At 35.2% G+C, this 19,449-nt stretch overlaps 2 protein-coding genes across 8 annotated transcripts; both read right to left on the reverse strand.

The window, feature by feature from the left end:
* Positions 1–213: 213 nt before the first annotated feature.
* Positions 214–4,409, reverse strand: LOC144565779 (uncharacterized). 5 transcript variants are annotated; one of them, XM_078315614.1, is made up of 7 exons: positions 4,216–4,409; positions 3,204–3,339; positions 2,650–2,846; positions 2,053–2,133; positions 1,399–1,632; positions 1,048–1,125; positions 214–828 (listed from the first exon to the last, which is right to left on the reverse strand). In XM_078315614.1, the coding sequence occupies exons 2-7, from the start codon at positions 3,316–3,318 to the stop codon at positions 553–555; spliced, it is 981 nt and encodes a 326-aa protein (XP_078171740.1). In that variant the 5' UTR covers positions 3,319–3,339; positions 4,216–4,409; the 3' UTR covers positions 214–552. The 5 variants fall into 5 exon arrangements, with proteins under 5 accessions (XP_078171740.1, XP_078171741.1, XP_078171739.1 ...); XM_078315615.1 differs by having other exon boundaries at positions 4,206–4,409; XM_078315613.1 differs by having other exon boundaries at positions 4,126–4,409.
* Positions 4,410–5,068: 659 nt separating this feature from the next.
* On the reverse strand, positions 5,069–17,080 carry PEX1 (peroxisome 1). Of its 3 annotated transcripts, none has more exons than XR_013514891.1 (17): positions 16,729–17,078; positions 16,010–16,183; positions 15,031–15,130; positions 14,315–14,758; positions 13,247–13,873; positions 12,260–12,351; positions 12,036–12,109; positions 11,485–11,704; positions 10,903–10,996; positions 10,624–10,778; positions 9,907–10,143; positions 9,448–9,648; positions 8,557–8,682; positions 7,413–7,485; positions 7,090–7,207; positions 6,112–6,402; positions 5,069–5,604 (listed from the first exon to the last, which is right to left on the reverse strand). XR_013514891.1 is itself a non-coding variant. In XM_078315184.1 (17 exons), exons 1-17 carry the CDS (start codon positions 16,936–16,938, stop codon positions 5,566–5,568), a joined length of 3,264 nt encoding a protein of 1,087 aa, XP_078171310.1. In that variant the 5' UTR covers positions 16,939–17,080; the 3' UTR covers positions 5,069–5,565. The 3 variants fall into 3 exon arrangements, 2 of the variants coding, with proteins under 2 accessions (XP_078171310.1, XP_078171311.1); XM_078315184.1 differs by having other exon boundaries at positions 7,424–7,485; positions 16,729–17,080; XM_078315185.1 differs by having other exon boundaries at positions 7,424–7,485; positions 10,903–10,990.
* Positions 17,081–19,449: the final 2,369 nt, after the last annotated feature.

A 19,449-nucleotide genomic window follows, 5' to 3' on the forward strand; every position in this document is an offset into this window, starting at 1 on the left:
AGATTTTAAGAAAAATATCAGGAGATACTTTTAGCAATATTTGCTTTCTAAAGGAAAAGGCTTCAAATCTTTTAACCGACTGTTTTTTTTTTTTTTCTTTTGATATAAAGGCTCAAGGCTCATCTTCATTGAAGAAAGTTAAATCACACAACCAGTACTGTTTTGTTATGCAATTAAACCTAGAGTTACCCTAATCACCAAGTCCCAGCAAAATGCAAAGCCATAGGCACGGCTTGCAACACAGATAAGATACCACATAGTAAAAATAGACAGAGACTCTGATATAAGCCTCACAAAGGGGATGAGGTAAAGTAAGACAAACAAAATTTGGCCTGTAAGCCACCCCAGATGTTTCTGCAATGGTTTTGATCAAGGAACAATTTGATCAGTAGGTGGAGCATAAACCACCATATGCATTCCAAGAGTTTCATCAGTGCAAAAAAAAAAAATTCTTTCAAAAAAAAGATAAACTAAAAATTAACTTTTCAACAAAACATGGCATAAAACATCTAATATACACAAAGAGTGGCATGTAACTGCACTTCCTAGCAGTTAGGCTTTGCGCACTCTGGGTCTTAATCTTTGAGAAGGCTCCAGTGTGTCGGCCGGTTCAGGTTTGCATGGCCTGCGCCTTTTTCTCTTACTCTGACTTTGCGCCGGGCCTGAGTCACACTCCTCGGTTTTTGTGCTTCTGAGATGCCTTGGAACAGGGTTAGCAGATGTAATTTGGCTTTCATCAGGTGAAGTTGTATTATTTTCATGGATTTCTGCTGACTCGTATTCTGACAAAGGCCACTCAGTCCCACAACCTGGACAAGCTCTCGAGCCCTGTTTGATGCATTCAAGTGTACTTATAATAAGATTAATGTGATTTTGTGCTGTTAAATTAAAAAAATGTTCTATTAATATCTAGTAATCCAGCTTTAAAATGGGTGACTGGGGGTAAAAAGAAGGATCAAGCACAAAATGGTTAGCCAATTTGAGGGATAAAAGTATAATCTGGCAATATGATTTTGGTAAAAAAAATTAGAATGAAAAAACGGGTACCATTTTATTAGAAAATTTCTTCTGCAGACAATAATCGTGTATTCTGACGAGACAGCCTTCCTTTGGACAAACAGAGGCCTGTAAAATAAAAGAGGAAAAAGAAGTATGAAATGAAAAATGAAAGATCTCAACTGTTAAACCTGAATGAATTCTGGATTTCTGATGCATATTTAGTTGAGTTAATAAAGAGACTGTTCACTTAAAAGATCAGGTGCAGTTAAGTTATATTCACTTGGCTCTACCTTGGTTTTAGCAGCTTGCTGGTGTTTCCAATATTAGAGGAGTTACGGTTTTCATGCAAGTATGACAAAAAATCAATAAACACATAGCAGATTAGCTAAAACAGCGTACCTTCACACCAGCCTCATTGCACACATCACAAGAAGGAACCTCGTTGGTACGGAACCAGCCTCTGAGGTCAAAAAATGATCTGATGCCGAGGCCGATCTGGCCAGAGGAAGTCTGACAAAGCCACTTGTCCTTTATTAATTCTTGCAATGTTTTTTCCTTCTGAGACATGTTGAAGAGTTTAAAGGCAGTGGGGAGTTTTGCTCCACAATCTTGTGAAGCCTGACTCAGTACAATCTGAAATAAGACCCCATTAACATTTTTTCTGTTAGAAAATAAGCTGTCGGGAAAAAGGAGCACTTTCACTGGAATTGCTCCATACTACTTATTGCCTAAGCTTCATAATTATAAAAAAAAAAAAATAGTACCAAAAGTGACCCCAAACAGTCCTTGTACAATCAAGTGAAATAACTCTACTCAAATTACTTCAAGGTGCTGTCAGATTGTGACGATGAAAACTAAATAAGGATTACATTACCAGATATCCTTTCCTGCTTGGAACTATCTGGCAATGATAAAAGAAACAAAATGTACCAAATATAACATCCTTGGCATAAGTACACAAGGGGTGTTTCATGACTTGTGCTTACTATAGAACATAAAGAGGGGTAGGTAAAATATTTGAAGGCCTGAAATGGTACCGAGTTTACATAGTACCTGATTCTCAAGGCGGACATTAAGAGCATCTATATTAGAGATCATTCCCTCCTTTCCGCCATCATTATTTATTGCTTCAATCTATGACAATAGATAGCATAGCAGAAATTACTTCGTCAGGTTTTGCTAACAATTTATACTATATACAATTCCATCGGGAAGTTTTTTTTTCCCAAAATATACACAATAATTTTACAATATTTGCAAAACAAGCAGACAATTTTGATCTGTACAATAATGTTCAGCACATTTGAATTCTATTAAAAGTTTAAAACAAACGACAGTACAAAAAATGACCCAATTTCCCAGACTTTCTATGTTATTTACCATTTTTTCCTCTTAGTACGACCTGAAAATTATCATGACTCATTCTCTGTTCAATTCATGCTTTGGAAAAAAAAATGCAAGGTAATTCCAAATTGGGAAAAATATTGTCAATATTTAGTTAATTGTACTACTTCCTCATATCAAACTTAACTAACAGTCAGTTATTCTTGCAACTTTTTAAAAAAAAAAAACTTCCAAGCTGCAGATCTGACTAGTGTTTGGCATAATTTGCAAAGAACCCCCACAATGTTGTAATAGTAAATTGCATACCACACCCTTGTAGAAGGCGATTTGAGGAGCCAAATACTTAGTGCCGAGTTTTGACTGCTCATCAGCCACATTATTCACCACACCATAATACACCTGTCCATCGTACTGATTTCTACATGCTCTCAGCTCGAATTGCACATAGGCCAGTGCATCGTTTATCTTGAGAAGAGCTTGATTAAATATATCCTTGTACTTCACTGTTATTCAAAATGCAAAGTTAAAATAGTAGTGGTAATTTACAATTGTATCCACTTAATAATGTTTATTTTGTATTTGGCACCTGAGAGATCTGATTTTATCATTAAACCCAGCCCACCCAAGAAAGAAAAGACAAGAAATAAAATTTTGGATGATTTGCAAACCCGCATCCTAATCAAATATTTGACATTCTCGAACTCACAGACCCATCAGATTAAACAATCGAAATCTAAACAAGATGAACAGGCAGCAACAAATTCAAACAAGACTCGAATTTAGATTACCAATATAAGAAAAATGAAAAGTTTTCAGAAAAGAGTTTCTGAAACAGAAAAAATGGAAAGCAAGAAAAGTACCTGGATTTTTCCCGCTAACGCCGATGAAAATCTCATGGAACTCCTCCTCCTTCAAGGGGCCACGAGACAACAGCGCTTGTATTAGCGTGTGGTACCTCCATGTAAGATTACTCATTGCCTCCTCCCAGTGGCGAAGCTAGGAATTTTGTCCGAGATAGGCAAACATATACAGACGAATATACAGTTAACAAACTTTTTCATTGTTCCATGCGACACTCTAATTCTAACTCAAATCGCTGCTAAATGAATTTGTTGCACAGAAAGTTCAAAAAGGATTGTGAACTTCAGGATATCAGTGAGCTAGACTACAAGGTGAAAATGAATTGCCTTAACTTTTTGAGATCACAGGAAATATGTAGTGAAATACTTTAAGTTACAGTTATAAAAACATAGATTAAACCACTAACTCCTCATTTTAAATTTGGTCATTTGTTATCACTATCTTTCACTTTCCTGTGTGAACAGATTCATAGTCCAAAAATATAGAAAATAATGATTATTTATCAATTCTTGCACCTCATGTGCAGAAAACCAAATGTTCAATCAATTTCAGCAATGTTTTAGTCGAAACAACTATTTGCATAACAACTGAAATGAAATTAATTGGAAAGAGATTTGAGCAACAATAAAAAAGAATTTAATCAATTCAACAGTTTCTAAGTTTTAACCATGATTTCTTTATGTGCAACGGTTGCTTATGAAAGAGAATTTAACTTAAGACTTTATGCAGACCATTTACATAATAAGTTTAGTTGCAGAAACAACAACAAAAAAGAAAAAAAAAATTCATACAATCGTGTAAGTTAACTTTTGTTCAAAACCAATAATAACAGGTAAGGCTCCTCGGTTTGTGCCTGAGAATTTCATAGATGCACTCCAAAGGTCTCAAAGGGCAAACTATAATTTGTTTACCTCCACTCACCAGATCACCCAGAAGTGCTGGTTTTCTGTGAAAATTGTCTGTGCGCAGGCGGAGTTTCTGTTTCAGAAGTGCTGGTTTACCTCCACTCACCAGATCACCCAGAAGTGCTGGTTTTCTGTGAAAATTGTCTGTGCACAGGCGGAGGTGAGCATAAGCGGCGATCAGCCTTTCTCCTTTCTCCTTCGCGTCTCTCCTTTCTCCTTCGCCTCTCAGATGGCGTTTCTCCTCCGCGTCCCAGACGCTCTGCTGAGGGTTTAGTTTTCTTTTCTTTGAATTGATCTCCCTGCTGGGCTGTGAGCTCTGAGTCAAAGATAGACAACTTAATGTTTTAGGGATAGGCAAGCCCAACAAAAAGCCCGGGAATGGAAAATAAGGGGGACAAATAAGGCGGGAAGACGAGTGCTCTCAAGATTCCTATCTTTCTATATCGCAAGAGAACAAATTGGGAATGTAAATTTTTTATTCGCTTGGCGGGAAAGGAAATTTATTATAGTCGAGACTCGAGAGCTGAGCCGAGAGAATCTAAAAGAGCACCTATACCTATAGCCAAATACACAAGTCCACCATTTCTTATGACCAAATAAATGCTGTCTAGCAAAACGCTCCATGCGATAAAAGAAAGTACTCTCCGTGTAAACGAACGAGCTCTTTTGGTGAAATATGTAAATAAAAAACAAAAACAAGTTTGTTTTTGTAAGAAAACCTCTACTTGTGTCGTACATAATTTTATTTTCCTCCTATATTGCTTTTGCGTTTTGCCTAACTAAACCTATGATTTAGAAGGAAAAAAAAACATTCATTTACCAAATATAAAACCATTTCAATCTCTTTTCAAAAATAAACTCGTGAAATACATTCAGATTTCAGACAATAATTACATACAAAGAATATTGGAACCAAAATGAAATTACATATATACTAGTTACAAGAAAACAAAATCTCAGACAATATTGCTTGCTCTCTTCCATTTATTTTAATTATATGTACATCTCATACAAGGTTGCAACATAATATGGCAAAATAGAAAGCACTCTCTTTTCTAAAAATAAAATAGGCAAAATAGAAAGCACTCTCTTCTCATACAAGGTACTTTTAACTTTCTGTTGTTTTTATCTCACCTAGAAATACAAATTTGTCACAGAATCAATAAACTCAATACCATGGTACCACATGGTGCAAGGCCTACAGGGTGGTACATTACAAACAGTTTCAAACCAATTCCGAGCCAACTTGGCATCTAAATGGATCATGGGAAATCCCCAGTCCACACTAGAAAGTATACAATACTAAATGAACCCAAAAAGATAGTCCAAGTGCATAAGGCTATTTGTTAAAGAAATAAGAAACTTCACTATAAAATTTTATATGACAAAAATCAGATCATACAGTATCATATGCTGCTGTTTTATTATGTCATTTTATTCTCCTTTTCATGGACACTCAAGCTAGCGTTGCTCTTTTCCCCTTCACATCCCTCATCTGAAAATGGAAATGAAAAGATAAAGAAAGAATAGAAGTTCCACATTATATCACTATTACATCGTGACCACAATTTTATTCTAAACTGGTTCGAAATAATTGATTTGCCCCAATTATTACAGGTAATATTTGAAGATAACGACATCAGGAAAAGGTGCCCGCTGATGATACTGGCTCGGGTACACATATACTAGTCTTTTTTAATTCAATTTAACAATTTGTTTTGTCTTAATCTAGACTTTGGAACTAACATGCTGCTGACCATACCAGAGACAGAACAGTATTGAGTATGAATACAAGTACATCTATTATTATAAGTATGCCATTTTCCTTCATCCTTTTTAATTTGTGAAATCTGATGCCATGGAGCTTTCCCCAAAGAACACAGTTACATTACATACTCTGCTAGCGCCATAAGGTGTGAAGTTTTCACTAAAAAAACATTGCACTACTAACAACGGTACTGGACTGATGCCAACACAGTGCGTCATTAATCTAACAAACTACCTGAGCAGAGAGGGACTTTTTGGAGTGCATAAATTGCGTATAAATATTATAGAGCCTCTTTTTCTCAGACTCTGATATAGAAGGCCTTGCGTTTGTTGCCACTGATTTCAAAATGCTGTCGGTTATCACAGGGCTGCTTCCTGACGAGCTGCTATTGTTCTCTTGACTATCTAGCAGCTGGTGCACGGCTGCCAGTTGTGCATCTGACAGGAGTGCCTGAAGATCTGCACCGCTGAATCCATCAGTGACAGAGGCTATGTCTTCTAAAATCACATCACTTGACAAAGGAAGCTGAAATTGGGTTTATAGAGAAAATAATATCAGATTTTATGCCAACACATTCTCATAGCATGTGGAATACACCTCTCTTTTGGAAGAACTATATAACAATTCCCATATTTTTCACAAGAACCCAATATAGGGTTTTTGCAAATAGCATTTAGCGGTTTATAGAAAGGATATAATAAATTATCACTCAACTAATTTGTACAATCTGGAGAGAGAGGAACAATAGAATCTTCAATGATAAATCAAAGTCCATTCACATCCTTTGTAACGAGGCGGCTATGGACATTCAACAGTGGGTGAGTCACTGCTGATTTACATACTGTAGTTTAATTTTTGTTCCTATTTCGTTCTATACAATAGGAGTGTAGAGTGATATGTAAATAATGTATATATTGCTGTTACTATTAAGTCCACTTGGGCTTCTGTAAAAAACTTTCTTATTAATCAAAATGTAGGATGGCAAGTTACCACCCTACCCTAAAAAAAAAAATTAATTTGTACAGACTGCATCACTTCATAACCAAATCATTAGAATATTCTTGGTTTGAATTAAACATGGGTTTAGGGAAGGCACAATACAGATAGGGACGAAACTACATTTCGCATAACACAAACATTTTTTCCTATATAAAAATGGCAGGCACAAGCCTCAGAAAATGTCATGTAAATAGCCAAAAGTAAGAATAGAACCTTTTTGGAGAGAACAGAGAGAATATCCAGACGGTCCTGCCACTGAGGGAAATCGCAAAATAGAAGCCGGTCAAACCGACCCGGCCTTAACAACGCAGCATCTAATAAGTCTGGTCGGCTGGGTAAACAATAGTTAATTAATAAAACAGTTAATAGCACCAAATGTAAAACATAATAACTTTCCCGTTCTTTGTCTATGGCAGTTGGTGTTTTATCACATAATAGAGACTTATACAAGTTAAATTGCTGATACTGGTTACAATCTGTACCAGTAAGGCCATGGGCCAATATGAGACCAGTAGAAAAATGCAATCTGCACTTACAAAGTACTAACCTAGTGGCAGCAAAGACAAACACGCCGTTCAGGGTCTCCACTCCATCTAGCTCTGTTAGCAACTGTTGAAAAACAAAACAAATAACACAAATGTGACATGCAAGCTAGAAGTATCACACAATGGGTAACACAGAGAATGGATAGTTCTGGGCATTTGCTCATATACATGTGAAAATAAAATTTATGCCCCTAACAATAAGTAATCTCTGATAGCCCCCACCAAGACATGTAAAATGCTTAATTAGATGCACCTCTTTTAATTTCTTCAAAAATAAATAAATTACACCTTCGTTTTTTTCACTTTTGCAAAAATAATGGGGGTAATATGTGGAGTTGTGGACAAGGGAGTGCAACTGCATATTTATAAGGGATGCATAATGCACTACTCGTTTTTTCTGGTGCATGTATATATTATGGCATTTGCCAAAGACGAACAGAGTTTTCCTTAATTAATATGTATTCATATGAAATAAATTACTAGTATGATGCCCGTGCACTGCAATGGGGACATTATAAGAGAACAAAAAAAGAAAATTCTCAAACAAAATGACATATTTTCATAAAAAAATTGACTAAATAACAAACAACATTACTAAATGACATATTAAATTACATCTACGCATCAATAACATTCGTTACATGACATATTAATAACTTTTGATCCTTTTTTGACATATTTTCATACAAAATGACATTAAATGACGAATAACATTCCTTAAATGATATAAAAAAGATGGAAAGAAATGAAGATATGACCATTATCAAAATCTAAAAATTCCTTAAATGACATTTAAGAAATGGAAAGAAATGAGGATCAATCAGAAAGATGATACAATTTGCATGTGACGAGTGCTTGTCTAAATAAATTTTGACTTCCTACACATAGAAAAACAACAAAAGGATGCATAGAATCAAAAGAAGGCAGACTATTTGATTGGAAGGCTGATATTCAATCTGAAATTTCATCTATTAATCACAGCCGTTGGCGAATCAAGACATCTACGTGCTTAATGTAAGAATGGAGATTTCAGCACGGTAGACTAAATATTTGATGTTTTGCAATTATACATGTGATGTAAAAAAAAAGTTTGCCCTTAAAAATAACTTAGGAAAGGTGAAGCATAAGAACTAGCCTGATTGACAACACGGTCTGTAACTCCAGTGTTGTCATGACCTCTCTTAGGTGCGATTGAATCAAACTCATCAAAAAACAGAAGACATGGAGCAGCAGCTGCAGCTTTTGTAAAGAGGTCCCTAACCTGAAATTATTTATTTTTTATATCTGAGAATCAACGAAATAAATAATAATAAATAAAAGGGTCTAATTTCACCTGTATTCTATTTCTCAATACACAAAAAGTTACGACATTTTGATTTTGTTTTGATTGGAATGAGAGCTTAAATAAATATCCACTGAAGTGGACAATTTCTGGACGTTGATTTCCCATTTAAACAAAGTCAAAATGTCGAATTTTTATACTCGTGGAGAGGAGGTAATATGTATTACATCTAAAAGTTTTATTTTGTTATTTGAGTTCTAAATTTTTTGTTATGAAGTATTTAAAAAGTGGAGACATTTAATCCAAATTTGAAATCTTCCAACAACAGGAATCCCAAAAAAGGTACCTAAAGGCTGCTTAGTTGCTTCTATTCATCTATTTCAATAGTTGCAATCACTGTGCCTTCAGCAACACTAACTTAAGAACTAGGTGTCATTTGCAAATATCCTGCAAACTGCCAGGATGCACTTGCGAATATGAGAAGAGTTGGTGCAAATATCCTTGAGGGGTGGGTTGGGGGGGTGTGGGGTATTTTCATGAAGGCTAGAAGCAAAAAGGTCAACATACAATAGAATGTAAGTCTCCCATTGTGTAAACTTAAGATGGGGTGTCATTTGCATATATTCTGGAAAATTCTGGAATATGCTTTCCATATACGAGAATTGCTTGGTAGCATTGGCAAACTAAACTAAATAAGTTCTGAATTTGCAACAAGAAAACAAAAAGACAAATAAAGAGACATACTGCTTGCTCAGATGCGCCAATGTACTTGTTTAGTAGCTCAGGGCCCTTGACAGAAATATATCTAAGATTTGAAGCTGCTGCAGCAGCCCCAACAATGTGTGTTTTCCCACAACCTGGGGGCCCATATAACAAAATGTTTGAGCGAAGTCTAAGGGGCGATTGTGAAAATATGTCGGGAAACTTGGATGGCAATTCAAGAGTCTGCTTACAAGGAATAAATAAATAAATCAAAATAAATGAAATGATGTATAGCCAAATAACACTATAATTAAGCGTGGTAAAATGCCGTACCACACCAAGCAAACATGTATTGGCTGAAATTTTGGTGTTGCATTCAAATAGTATGTTCTACAGATGCTTTTTCCAACAAATTGCAGTTAAACAAACATACAACACATGCACTATTTCAGAGAAAAAAAATATCCATCACACTATATTTTAGAAAATAATAAAATTCACCTCTTGAATGGCATTTCGGATCTCAGTAAGCCCCCCCACATCATCCCAACCAGCATTTTTACCATCTGACGAAGCTTTTGAAATACCACGCATAGCAACTGGTAGGAAACCATTCATTGCTTTTGAGAAATCCTCCTTTACTAAACTTGGGCTTCCATTCTCTCTATAATGACTATGCCGTGGAGATGACAAAAAGCGAGCCGAGGCAGCATGCACAGCTCTATCCACCAATATTTCCTGTTATAAAACAATAAAAAATAATTTAAAGGAGAATTCAACCATGAAAAACCTTAAAATTGTCATGTCATCCCTAGAACAGGAGAAACACCTCAATAAATTACTTGTCCCTTTGCTCTTTATTTTATTCTTTTCACACTCTAGGAATGAAGAGAGTGCCGTTGGGATGTTGGTCATCTTTCCACAACTAGTTTTCTTATAATTAAACAAAACCAAAAAAAGACAGGAAAAAAAATATATTGTATAGCTCGTGACAAACCCTGCTATATCAATCATACCCCTGAAAATCGAGAACAACTAACATAACTCTATAAAATGTGGTGAATCTCCACACTATACCAAGCTCCTACTTTACCAAGAAAAAAAGTTGCCCAGAGTATGATTCATTCTTACTAATCTATATAGAGAAAAATGATGAACTAGGGGTTTTGTAGTCATCCTTTAACTGAAAATTATAAAAGAAAAAAGGCAAATGATTACCAGGTCGTAAGCATCATAACCGTCACATTTGGAAGCTGTCTCAGAAAGAACCTCATCGGAGCAATGTAAACTGCGCTTCTGCACCTCATGCCTCAAAATACCAAGCCTTTCTGGGACAGCTGGTGCAGAAAGTTGCACATGGAAGTCAAATCTCCCTACAGGAAAAAGCATATATAAGTAATCACTATCACGAGGCATCACGAATAAAAGGCATGCCTTTGCGACCTTCAAATTTGTTTTATTTTTGTATTGGCAGTTGGGAGTTGGGAGTAAGATTACCTGAAGCAGTCAACGCTTGAGGTAGATTCCCAAAAGATTGTGCTGTAGCCAAAAATGCAAGAGAACCATATCCACACAAGTTCTCGCTCTTTTCCTTCAACATGCAAAAATATAATAAATAGAAAAAAAAAAAAACTAATGATAACAGAAACAAAGTAAACTACTGCAAAGTGATAAAAAAATTGCAACTAATTAATGAACGGTAATAAGTAAAAGAAAAGAAACAAATGTGAAGGTTAGTAATAACAGCAGCTAGTGTTTGTAGAGAGTGATTAGCTTATTCATTCGTGTCAAAAATTACTTCTAATTTATAACAATACAGCCTCTACAAACCATTCTCAATTGTGCTCTCAAACTTGCCTACTGAATCATAAATTGTGCAGTTAAGCCTCAATGAACCCAATTGAATTGTGCAGTTAAGCCTCAATGAATTTCTCTCCAATTGAGAAATTTGCCTAAGAAATTTATCTTCAATTATGGAGCTAACAAAGATAAATAAACCCAAAATAAGGCTCCCAAAAAGAACCAGATATTACTCAAACCAGTAATAATATCATAACAACCCATACAAATTATCCTCACCTTATACTCATCAATCAGTTCGGTAAGATATTTTGTGAATGAATTGGATGATTGAGACCTTCCCTCAGCTGAATCAGACGGGTTTGAGATTATGTTATCTAAATCGTCAAAAATTACAACAGATGGTGCATGGACCAAAGCATCAGATAGGTAATCTGAAATTGATTGTCTGATTTTTGTGCCCTTCTCAACTGCTAGTTTTGAACAGTTTATGTGGACTCTGCAAATAGAATAAGCATCATATGTACGGGTTCTTTTTGTGCATGTGCATGCCTGTGTATGTTTAATTGGTCTTACATTATGTGTTATCTGTGGGTATATATTATTCTTTTATCATCTTGGAAATGTCTCCAAAAATCCAAAGTATGCTCAAAATGCCAAAATGATTTTTTTTTTTGAGGTGCACTTCACAAACATTTTCAACTTCTAGGGTTTACAGACACCAAATGCTATCTCATTTATTAGGTAATGGAGAAGACTAAGTGATTCTTTTATCATAGTAATCAAAGATCAAATAAAAGAAAGAAAGAAATATGTCATATGCTACTTACATGTGGGCCAAGGTTTGTCCGTGCTCTTGCATACGCTTTGCAACAGCCTTGCACAATGTAGTTTTTCCAGAGCCCTGAAAATAATACACATGAAAATCGTAATAGGCAGATGATAGTAACATATATACAATAAAGAATACAGAAGAAATTGTAAGAAGAAAACATTACAATGGTGCGGTAGAGGATAAAGACACAAAATTTAAATAAATGAAACAACCACCTACTGGAGGCCCATGTACAAGAACATGCCCCGGCAATGAAGAGTTCAGTTTTCTCAACAACTTGCGACAAAACGGTGACAGAAGCACGAATACCCCTGAAACAGAAAACTACAACTGATTAAAAGAAACAAGAGTGATTGATGCTTTGCATGATCACATTCCTCCAGAAATTTAGAGTGATGGATGCTTTACACATTCCAAAAGTTGAACTTAAAAGACAATAGGCATGCAAATTAACAAACCAACTCTTTTAAACTTATCGCCTCTTATTCATAGATTCGATAGAAGGCTCTACTACCAAGATTAAATCTACTGAATCATGTTTAGACTGTAGATCTAGGTGTATAGTTTATTTCTTTTTCCCATTCTTTATACAAAAAAAAAAGTTTGTTCCCCACGAATTAGTTCTTAATATGGAAAACTCTCATCAGAATGTGCACATCTCTTGCACTTAATCAATTAGTACATGCGTATTACCATAACATCCATATAGGCACAAGACCTTGCTAGTCACTGCTGGTGTAGAATTTTGTTCTAGGGTTGACATGATGAGAGTCAAAAGAAATTAGTTTATTAACTTTGCTTGGGTAAAAGAGAGGAAGCAATGCATCTTTCTGGTCTTTCTTTGCTTCAAGTGCAAATGGGAAATAAATATTACTTATATGATATAATTAAGTTTGGTTGGGCAAAATAGAGGGAACCATACATCTTTCTGAACTTTCTTTGCTTCAAGTGTAAATGAGATATAATTAGTATCGAGTCCTTTTCTGAGCAAATATCACCAGTTTTGTGGAGAGAGAACTGGTTGTCGAAAGGAAATTGGTTCTTTCCTTCTATTATCTCTCAATCCTCTTAAAAAGACTCAAACCAGCCATATTTCATCACTCTACTCTTCTACTAGTAAAATTAAACTAAAGGTACATATCATATGGCAAACAAACATTTATGAAGGGAGGAGGGGAGGGTAGAGAGAGAGAGAGAGAGAGTTACTTTTGCTAACATCTGAAATAGTCATCTCCATCCAGCTCAGAGAAGACACATCCAACTTGAAACCTCCACTCAGTTTGCTCTCTACAGATGTCTCCAGGGAAACTGGGTCTCCCAACTCCAACTTCCCAAGGCCAGGCTCGAACTCCAAATTTGCCACATCAGTTTCGAGCCCAATTTCAAAATTCTCATTCAAACTCCCACCATTTAATCCCTCAAATTGAACAGCCAGAAGGTACATCAGCTCCAGTTTTCTATTTCCGAACTTGTGATCTAGTACCTCGAAATGAAGCAAGGATTCATTTGCAAAAACAAAAGTTTGAGCATCTATTTCGTCATTTTGTGAGGTAATGGCTTTTACTTGGCCAATAAGCCATGACTTGATTAGAAACTCCTTATCTTTCTTTATAAGGCCTTCTTCTTTAGAAAGAGAAGCGATTAAGTCTTCGATGAGGTTTAGAGGGATATTACTGTTACTTGGGTATGTGTTCTTATTTTCTCGATCATTAAGGTCAAAATCAGTATTTTCTTCAGGCTTGTTTTTCCTTGCGATTTTAAACCGGAGAGGTGAGATGGTAAGTACAGGAGAACCTTTCTTGGAACTGAAGATGTATTTCTTCATGTAAACCCCTGTAAATTTAAGAAAAATAAAGATCTAATTCAACTTTTTATACAATTCTTTTACAAATTGTATACTAAAACAAGTATGGTCTCATAGCTAGCAGCAAGATTTCAGTTTGATAAAGTTCTCAAATAAAAAATCAAATACATAATGAACAAAGAGAATAAAGTACAATCATAAAAAAAATGAACAAAGAGAATAAAGACATTAGAAAACTTACATGAACAGACATCAAATACAAAAGAAAGAGAGATAAAGCAAAGTGGTACATGCACCAGCATCAGTACTTAGCCTTCAGAAAATTTAATTCTTTTAACTTGTTATCAATGATAATGATGCAAACATAGAAAAAGCATCTACACATAATGAATGATGATGACAAAATAACAAACAATGATAAAAGAACAAATGAAAGTAATTATGACAGTAGGAAAGTATTTCAAACTCACATTCATGGACATCAGCTCGAATGAAATGCCTTGTAGGTTGTGGAAGCATTAAATGACCCTTCGCAACTGAATTTGAATAAATCACTCGCACAGCAATATGTCTATTTCTTTCTCTAGAATTCAAACCCTTTTTTGCAACACTGATCTCTCCTTTCCCGTTCTTGCTACCTTCCTTCGGTACCACCTTTGCTGACACTATACCAAAGTCAAGGTTACCAAACCCTATATTCAATGCTGTTTGAGGGTGGATGAAGACACAGCTGGTGAGAGATACTCCAAGTTCAACACCTCTATAATTGAATTGGTGGACATGTTTATTATCCCCAGCTTGTACACGAAGAAGTGCTTTTGACTTGGTTTGTTCGATTTGAGGAATAGGTTTTGGTGGGGGCTTGAAGCGTGTCTTTGGTGCAACTACAATTTCTGTACCTGGTACAAGTTGCACTAAGAAAGGAGATATACAAGTTAGTTTTATCAACAATAAAAGGACACAAGAATTTGTACCACGCTATTTCCAGATTAAAACCAAAGTAAAATTGCATAAACAAGCTTGAGTAGCCCTAAATCTTACGGTACACCTGGTATTTTAGCCCTACCATACTGATAACACCACATGCTATTAGAAAAAAAAGAAAAAGAAAGTTGCAAAACAGATGGTAACAAGGATAATTCTGGTGTAAAAAAAATTAATTAATTTAGTACGCCTTTTCTCTTACCCAAAGACTTGTTAGGAGAACAAGAGATGACGAGAAATTCAACCACGACATGCTCATACAACCACAAGGGGAATTTCATCCCCTCGTAAACAACACCAACCTATTGAGAGCCAAACATGTTTGTCAATTCAACTAATTGTTCAATAAAAGTACAAATAACATATTTGTCGGAGTATACATGAGTAACATATTATCGGCATGGTCCCTATCAACTGGAAGTCATTAATACATGCCAAAATCAGTGAATGTTTATAGTTGAGTAACATGCTGATATGAAACAAGCATTATAGCACTTGCACAGCATTTAGGTTATCTGGGATAACTTGGGTTGGATTAAGGCACAAATCATAATTAGAGCTTTATGGAGGCTACACTGCTTTATTGAGGCTGAATAATTTGGGATAGATTAAAGGTTTTTGTAAAAGTGGGCCCAATTGTAGAAGCTAACATAATCTTAATACAGAGTAAATAACATGTGGGATTTAGCACTAGATCTCTCATATTAATGTGCTTATTTGAAGAGCATATATGTCAATATATAGCATGTAGTATGTTTATTTCAAATTTTCTAAATCAACAAGGCACGAATTCAAATAAAAATTGAGAAATTCTAATTAACTACGGAAGGATATTTACTCCATGCAGTATGGATAATGGAATTGTAGTAGAAATGGTATTCTGTCAATCGTTTATACTTACCAGGAGTTATTGACAATTTCAAATTAATTAAGCATGAAAGAGATCTTTTCTTTTCTTAAAGCTGCATGAAAAAAATCTTATTATAAAGAAATACTATCATGATATTGACTGCTTTATCGTCACTAAACTACTGCTAAGCTGCTAAAAAACCCGCTAAACAATAAATGACGCAACCTCCCATACCCCGCAGATACACACACACTAAAAAACTGCTTGGCGTTATTTAGATTATGCAAATACCTGAGATACCAATAAGCATCTGAATGTATAAAAGACTAACCTGGGTCAACATAATCTCTTCAGCAGAATCAGGACGGCTCTCCAAAATCTCCCAATCTTCTTCAGTTGCGGGTTCTATATTAACTGTAAGGGCTTTGGACAGTTCTGGAATTGCTTTCAATCTTGCTTTTGTTTTGTCTGGCAATGAGATGCACGCTGCCAGCTTTTGGGGTACCTGCAGAGCAACTCTCATTATCATATGCTCTAAGTTTTATACTTCAAAATTTTCAACCACATATATATCACGTAAGATTTTATGAGCTGGTTATGTAGCTCAAAACCCCACCCGCACCCTCAACCCCCAAACCCTCCCACACTCACAAAGAAAAAGAAAAGGTCTTCTACACATGCCTATCTGAAGACTCAAAAATGATCAAAATGCCGGATTTTGGTATACTGGTACTAGTTTGTTTCTTTTTTTCCATTTCAACTCGTTACCTTTATGTTAAATTTCTCAATTAGGGCACTGTGCAATTGTTAAATCAAAACAATTAAAGCAAATGTAACTCTTCTTTTAGGTAGAATTGTTCATATTAGGAACAATTGAGGCAAACTTGGATTTAATTGAGGGTGGATTGCAATTCAGGGCCAACAAGGCTTAACAGTGTTCATCACCTATCCAAGGGAAACCAACAAGCAGCCAGATTCTTTGTAGAAGAACACATTGCATTCATACAAATTCACCAAATTATTGTTCTCACTAAAACGAGAGAATATTACCTCAATGAAACTTGATCGGGAGGAAGAACCAGACCATGCGAGAAACCACTTGTGGCCATCTATACAACTGAGCTCCAAAGCAAGAATCGGAGGCAAGTCAAAGCCTCCGTTGTCTCTCTCGAAACCTCTCTGTAGTGTCTGGATGAGAAACAGAGGCAGCGACACGAAGCAGCTCTCTACCCCAGCCACCAATCTCACTTCGACCTCCATTCGTGCTCTCTCTCTCGGTCTCGCCTCAGAGGCGAATAGAATACACGAAGGAAATTATTTGAGAAAAAAAAAAGTAAAAAGAAAAACAATTAATTTTAGGGTTGGGACTTGGGAAGAGGGACGACTTCTGACTTGACTTGGTATATACTATAGAATTCGTATCCCAGTTACCTGACTGAGTAGAGTTGAATTGGACGGTCTAAAAATGGACTAGCACGCATCTCAAAGCACAAATAATCCTGCCCCTCTGTCATCCCGAATCCCGACCGTCTGAGTGTAAATCTCAACCGTCTGTTTCAATTGTGTTGAGTCAGGTACCTGGGAGGATACGGATTCTATACCCGAATTTTTTATTAATAGAAAATAAATTAATAAAATATCGAGATTGGAGATCGGTTTTGATTTTTGTCGAGAACTAAGAAGTACGGGCTACGTTAACCCGTCCGGGTTACATCCCTAATTAACCAATTCCTAATCTTAGCGGTTAAAAAAACAAAAAACTCAAAACCCGGACGGATTTACCCTTCCCGTCCAGACCCAGGAAAAAAAAAAAAAACCCAAAACCCGGACGGGTTCACCCTTCCCGTCCAGTCCAAAAAAAAAAAAAAAAAAAAAAAAAAGCAAGCCCGGACGGGGAAGTAAGACCCGTCCGAGAAACTTCACATTTCAAACATCATGCTTATATATTTTTTGTTTTTTCTATTATATTATTATATTATATTATATTATTTTTTGTTTTATATCGAATATAATAATATAATATAAAAACAAAAAATAATATAATATAATATATATAAGTAGGGCTGTTAAAAAAATTCGTAGTTCGTGATTCGATTCGGGTTTGATTCTAGTTTAATTCGATTCAAAATGGGTTCGAATTGAAACGAATCAAACTAGGTTCGGTTTCAAAATTAATTCAAACCAAACTCAAACATAGCTTGGTTTGATCGAAATGGGTTCAAACCTAGCCTGGTCTAATTAACCCGTCCGAGTTACATCCCTAATTAACCTATCTCTAATCTTAGCGGTTAAAAAAAAAAACCCAAAACCTAGACGGGTTCACCCTTCCGGTCCAGACCAGGAAAAAACAAAGTTCGTGAACCCATTTCGATCGAACCAGGCTAGGTTTGAGTTTGGTTTGAATTAATTTCGAAATCGAACCTGGTTTGATTTGTTTCAATTCGAACCCATTTTGAATCGAATTAAACTAGAATCAAACCCGAATCGAATCACGAACTACGAATTTTTTTACCAGCCCTACTTATATATATTATATTATTTTATGTTATTATATTATATTATTTTTTGTTTTTTATATTATATTATTATATTCGATATAAAACAAAAAGTAATATAATATAATATATATAAAATCATAATATAATATAATATAATATAATATAATATAATGATATAATAGAAAAAACAAAAAATATATAAGCATGATGTTTGAAATGTGAAGTTTCTCGGACGGGTCTTACTTCCCCGTCTGGGCTTGCTTTTTTTTTTTTTTTTTTTTTTGGACTGGACGGGAAGGGTGAACCCGTCCGGGTTTTGGGTTTTTTTTTTTTTTTTCCTGGTCTGGACGGGAAGGGTAAACCCGTCCGGGTTTTGAGTTTTTTGTTTTTTTAACCGCTAAGATTAGGAATTGGTTAATTAGGGATGTAACCCGGACGGGTTAATTAGACCCGTCCGCTGGACGGGTTAACGTAGCCCGTACTTCTTAGTTCTCGACAAAAATCAAAACCGATCTCCAATCTCGATATTTTATTAATTTATTTTCTATTAATAAAAAATTCGGGATTCTATACTATATGGATAATTTATTTGTTTATTTAACGCTGACATCCTCTGTCAGAATTTTCAAAAAAATAAAAAAATTATCAGAGCTAATGATTTTTCTTAATTCATTAAAGTATTTTCATGTATTTAACAGTGTTGTAAAAAATGTCCGTTGAAGTTGATTAATCAACCGATTATTCATTGACGATAATCAAATTGTCACACATTTTTTCGATTAATTGGTCTATTATTTCTGATTATGACTGATTATTTTTAATTATTTCTGACTAATTATTTGATAGTATCACGTTCGTCTAACAAACGCATACTATTATTTACAACACTGGTATTACTTAGAAAAAGTGTAGAACCAAAATGAAAGCGAAAAGCCTCTCATGTTCTTCTCTCCTAAAAAAGACTTGGATATTAATATAATATTGGGTAAATGTATAAAATGAATGTGAAGAAGACTCAAAGGTGTTTTCACTTACAAAAATTATAAAATGAAAAGGACAAATTTGCTAATTTCTATTTATAGAGGGACTTAATTAATCCAAACCCGTCCTTGTTCTCACGCTCAGAGAAAATCAAGTTTAAATACGATTTCACATTATTAGACTCAACATAGAATAATTCTGACTCCAATGCTCAAGCAAATCCGCATCCTCTGCATTAACGTATTGTTTGAGTTAATTTTGGAACCGTATGATTATAATTCAGATTAATCCA

Source organism: Carex rostrata, chromosome 14 (assembly GCF_964058835.1).
Source record: "Carex rostrata chromosome 14, lpCarRost1.2, whole genome shotgun sequence".
NCBI lineage: Eukaryota > Viridiplantae > Streptophyta > Magnoliopsida > Poales > Cyperaceae > Carex > Carex rostrata.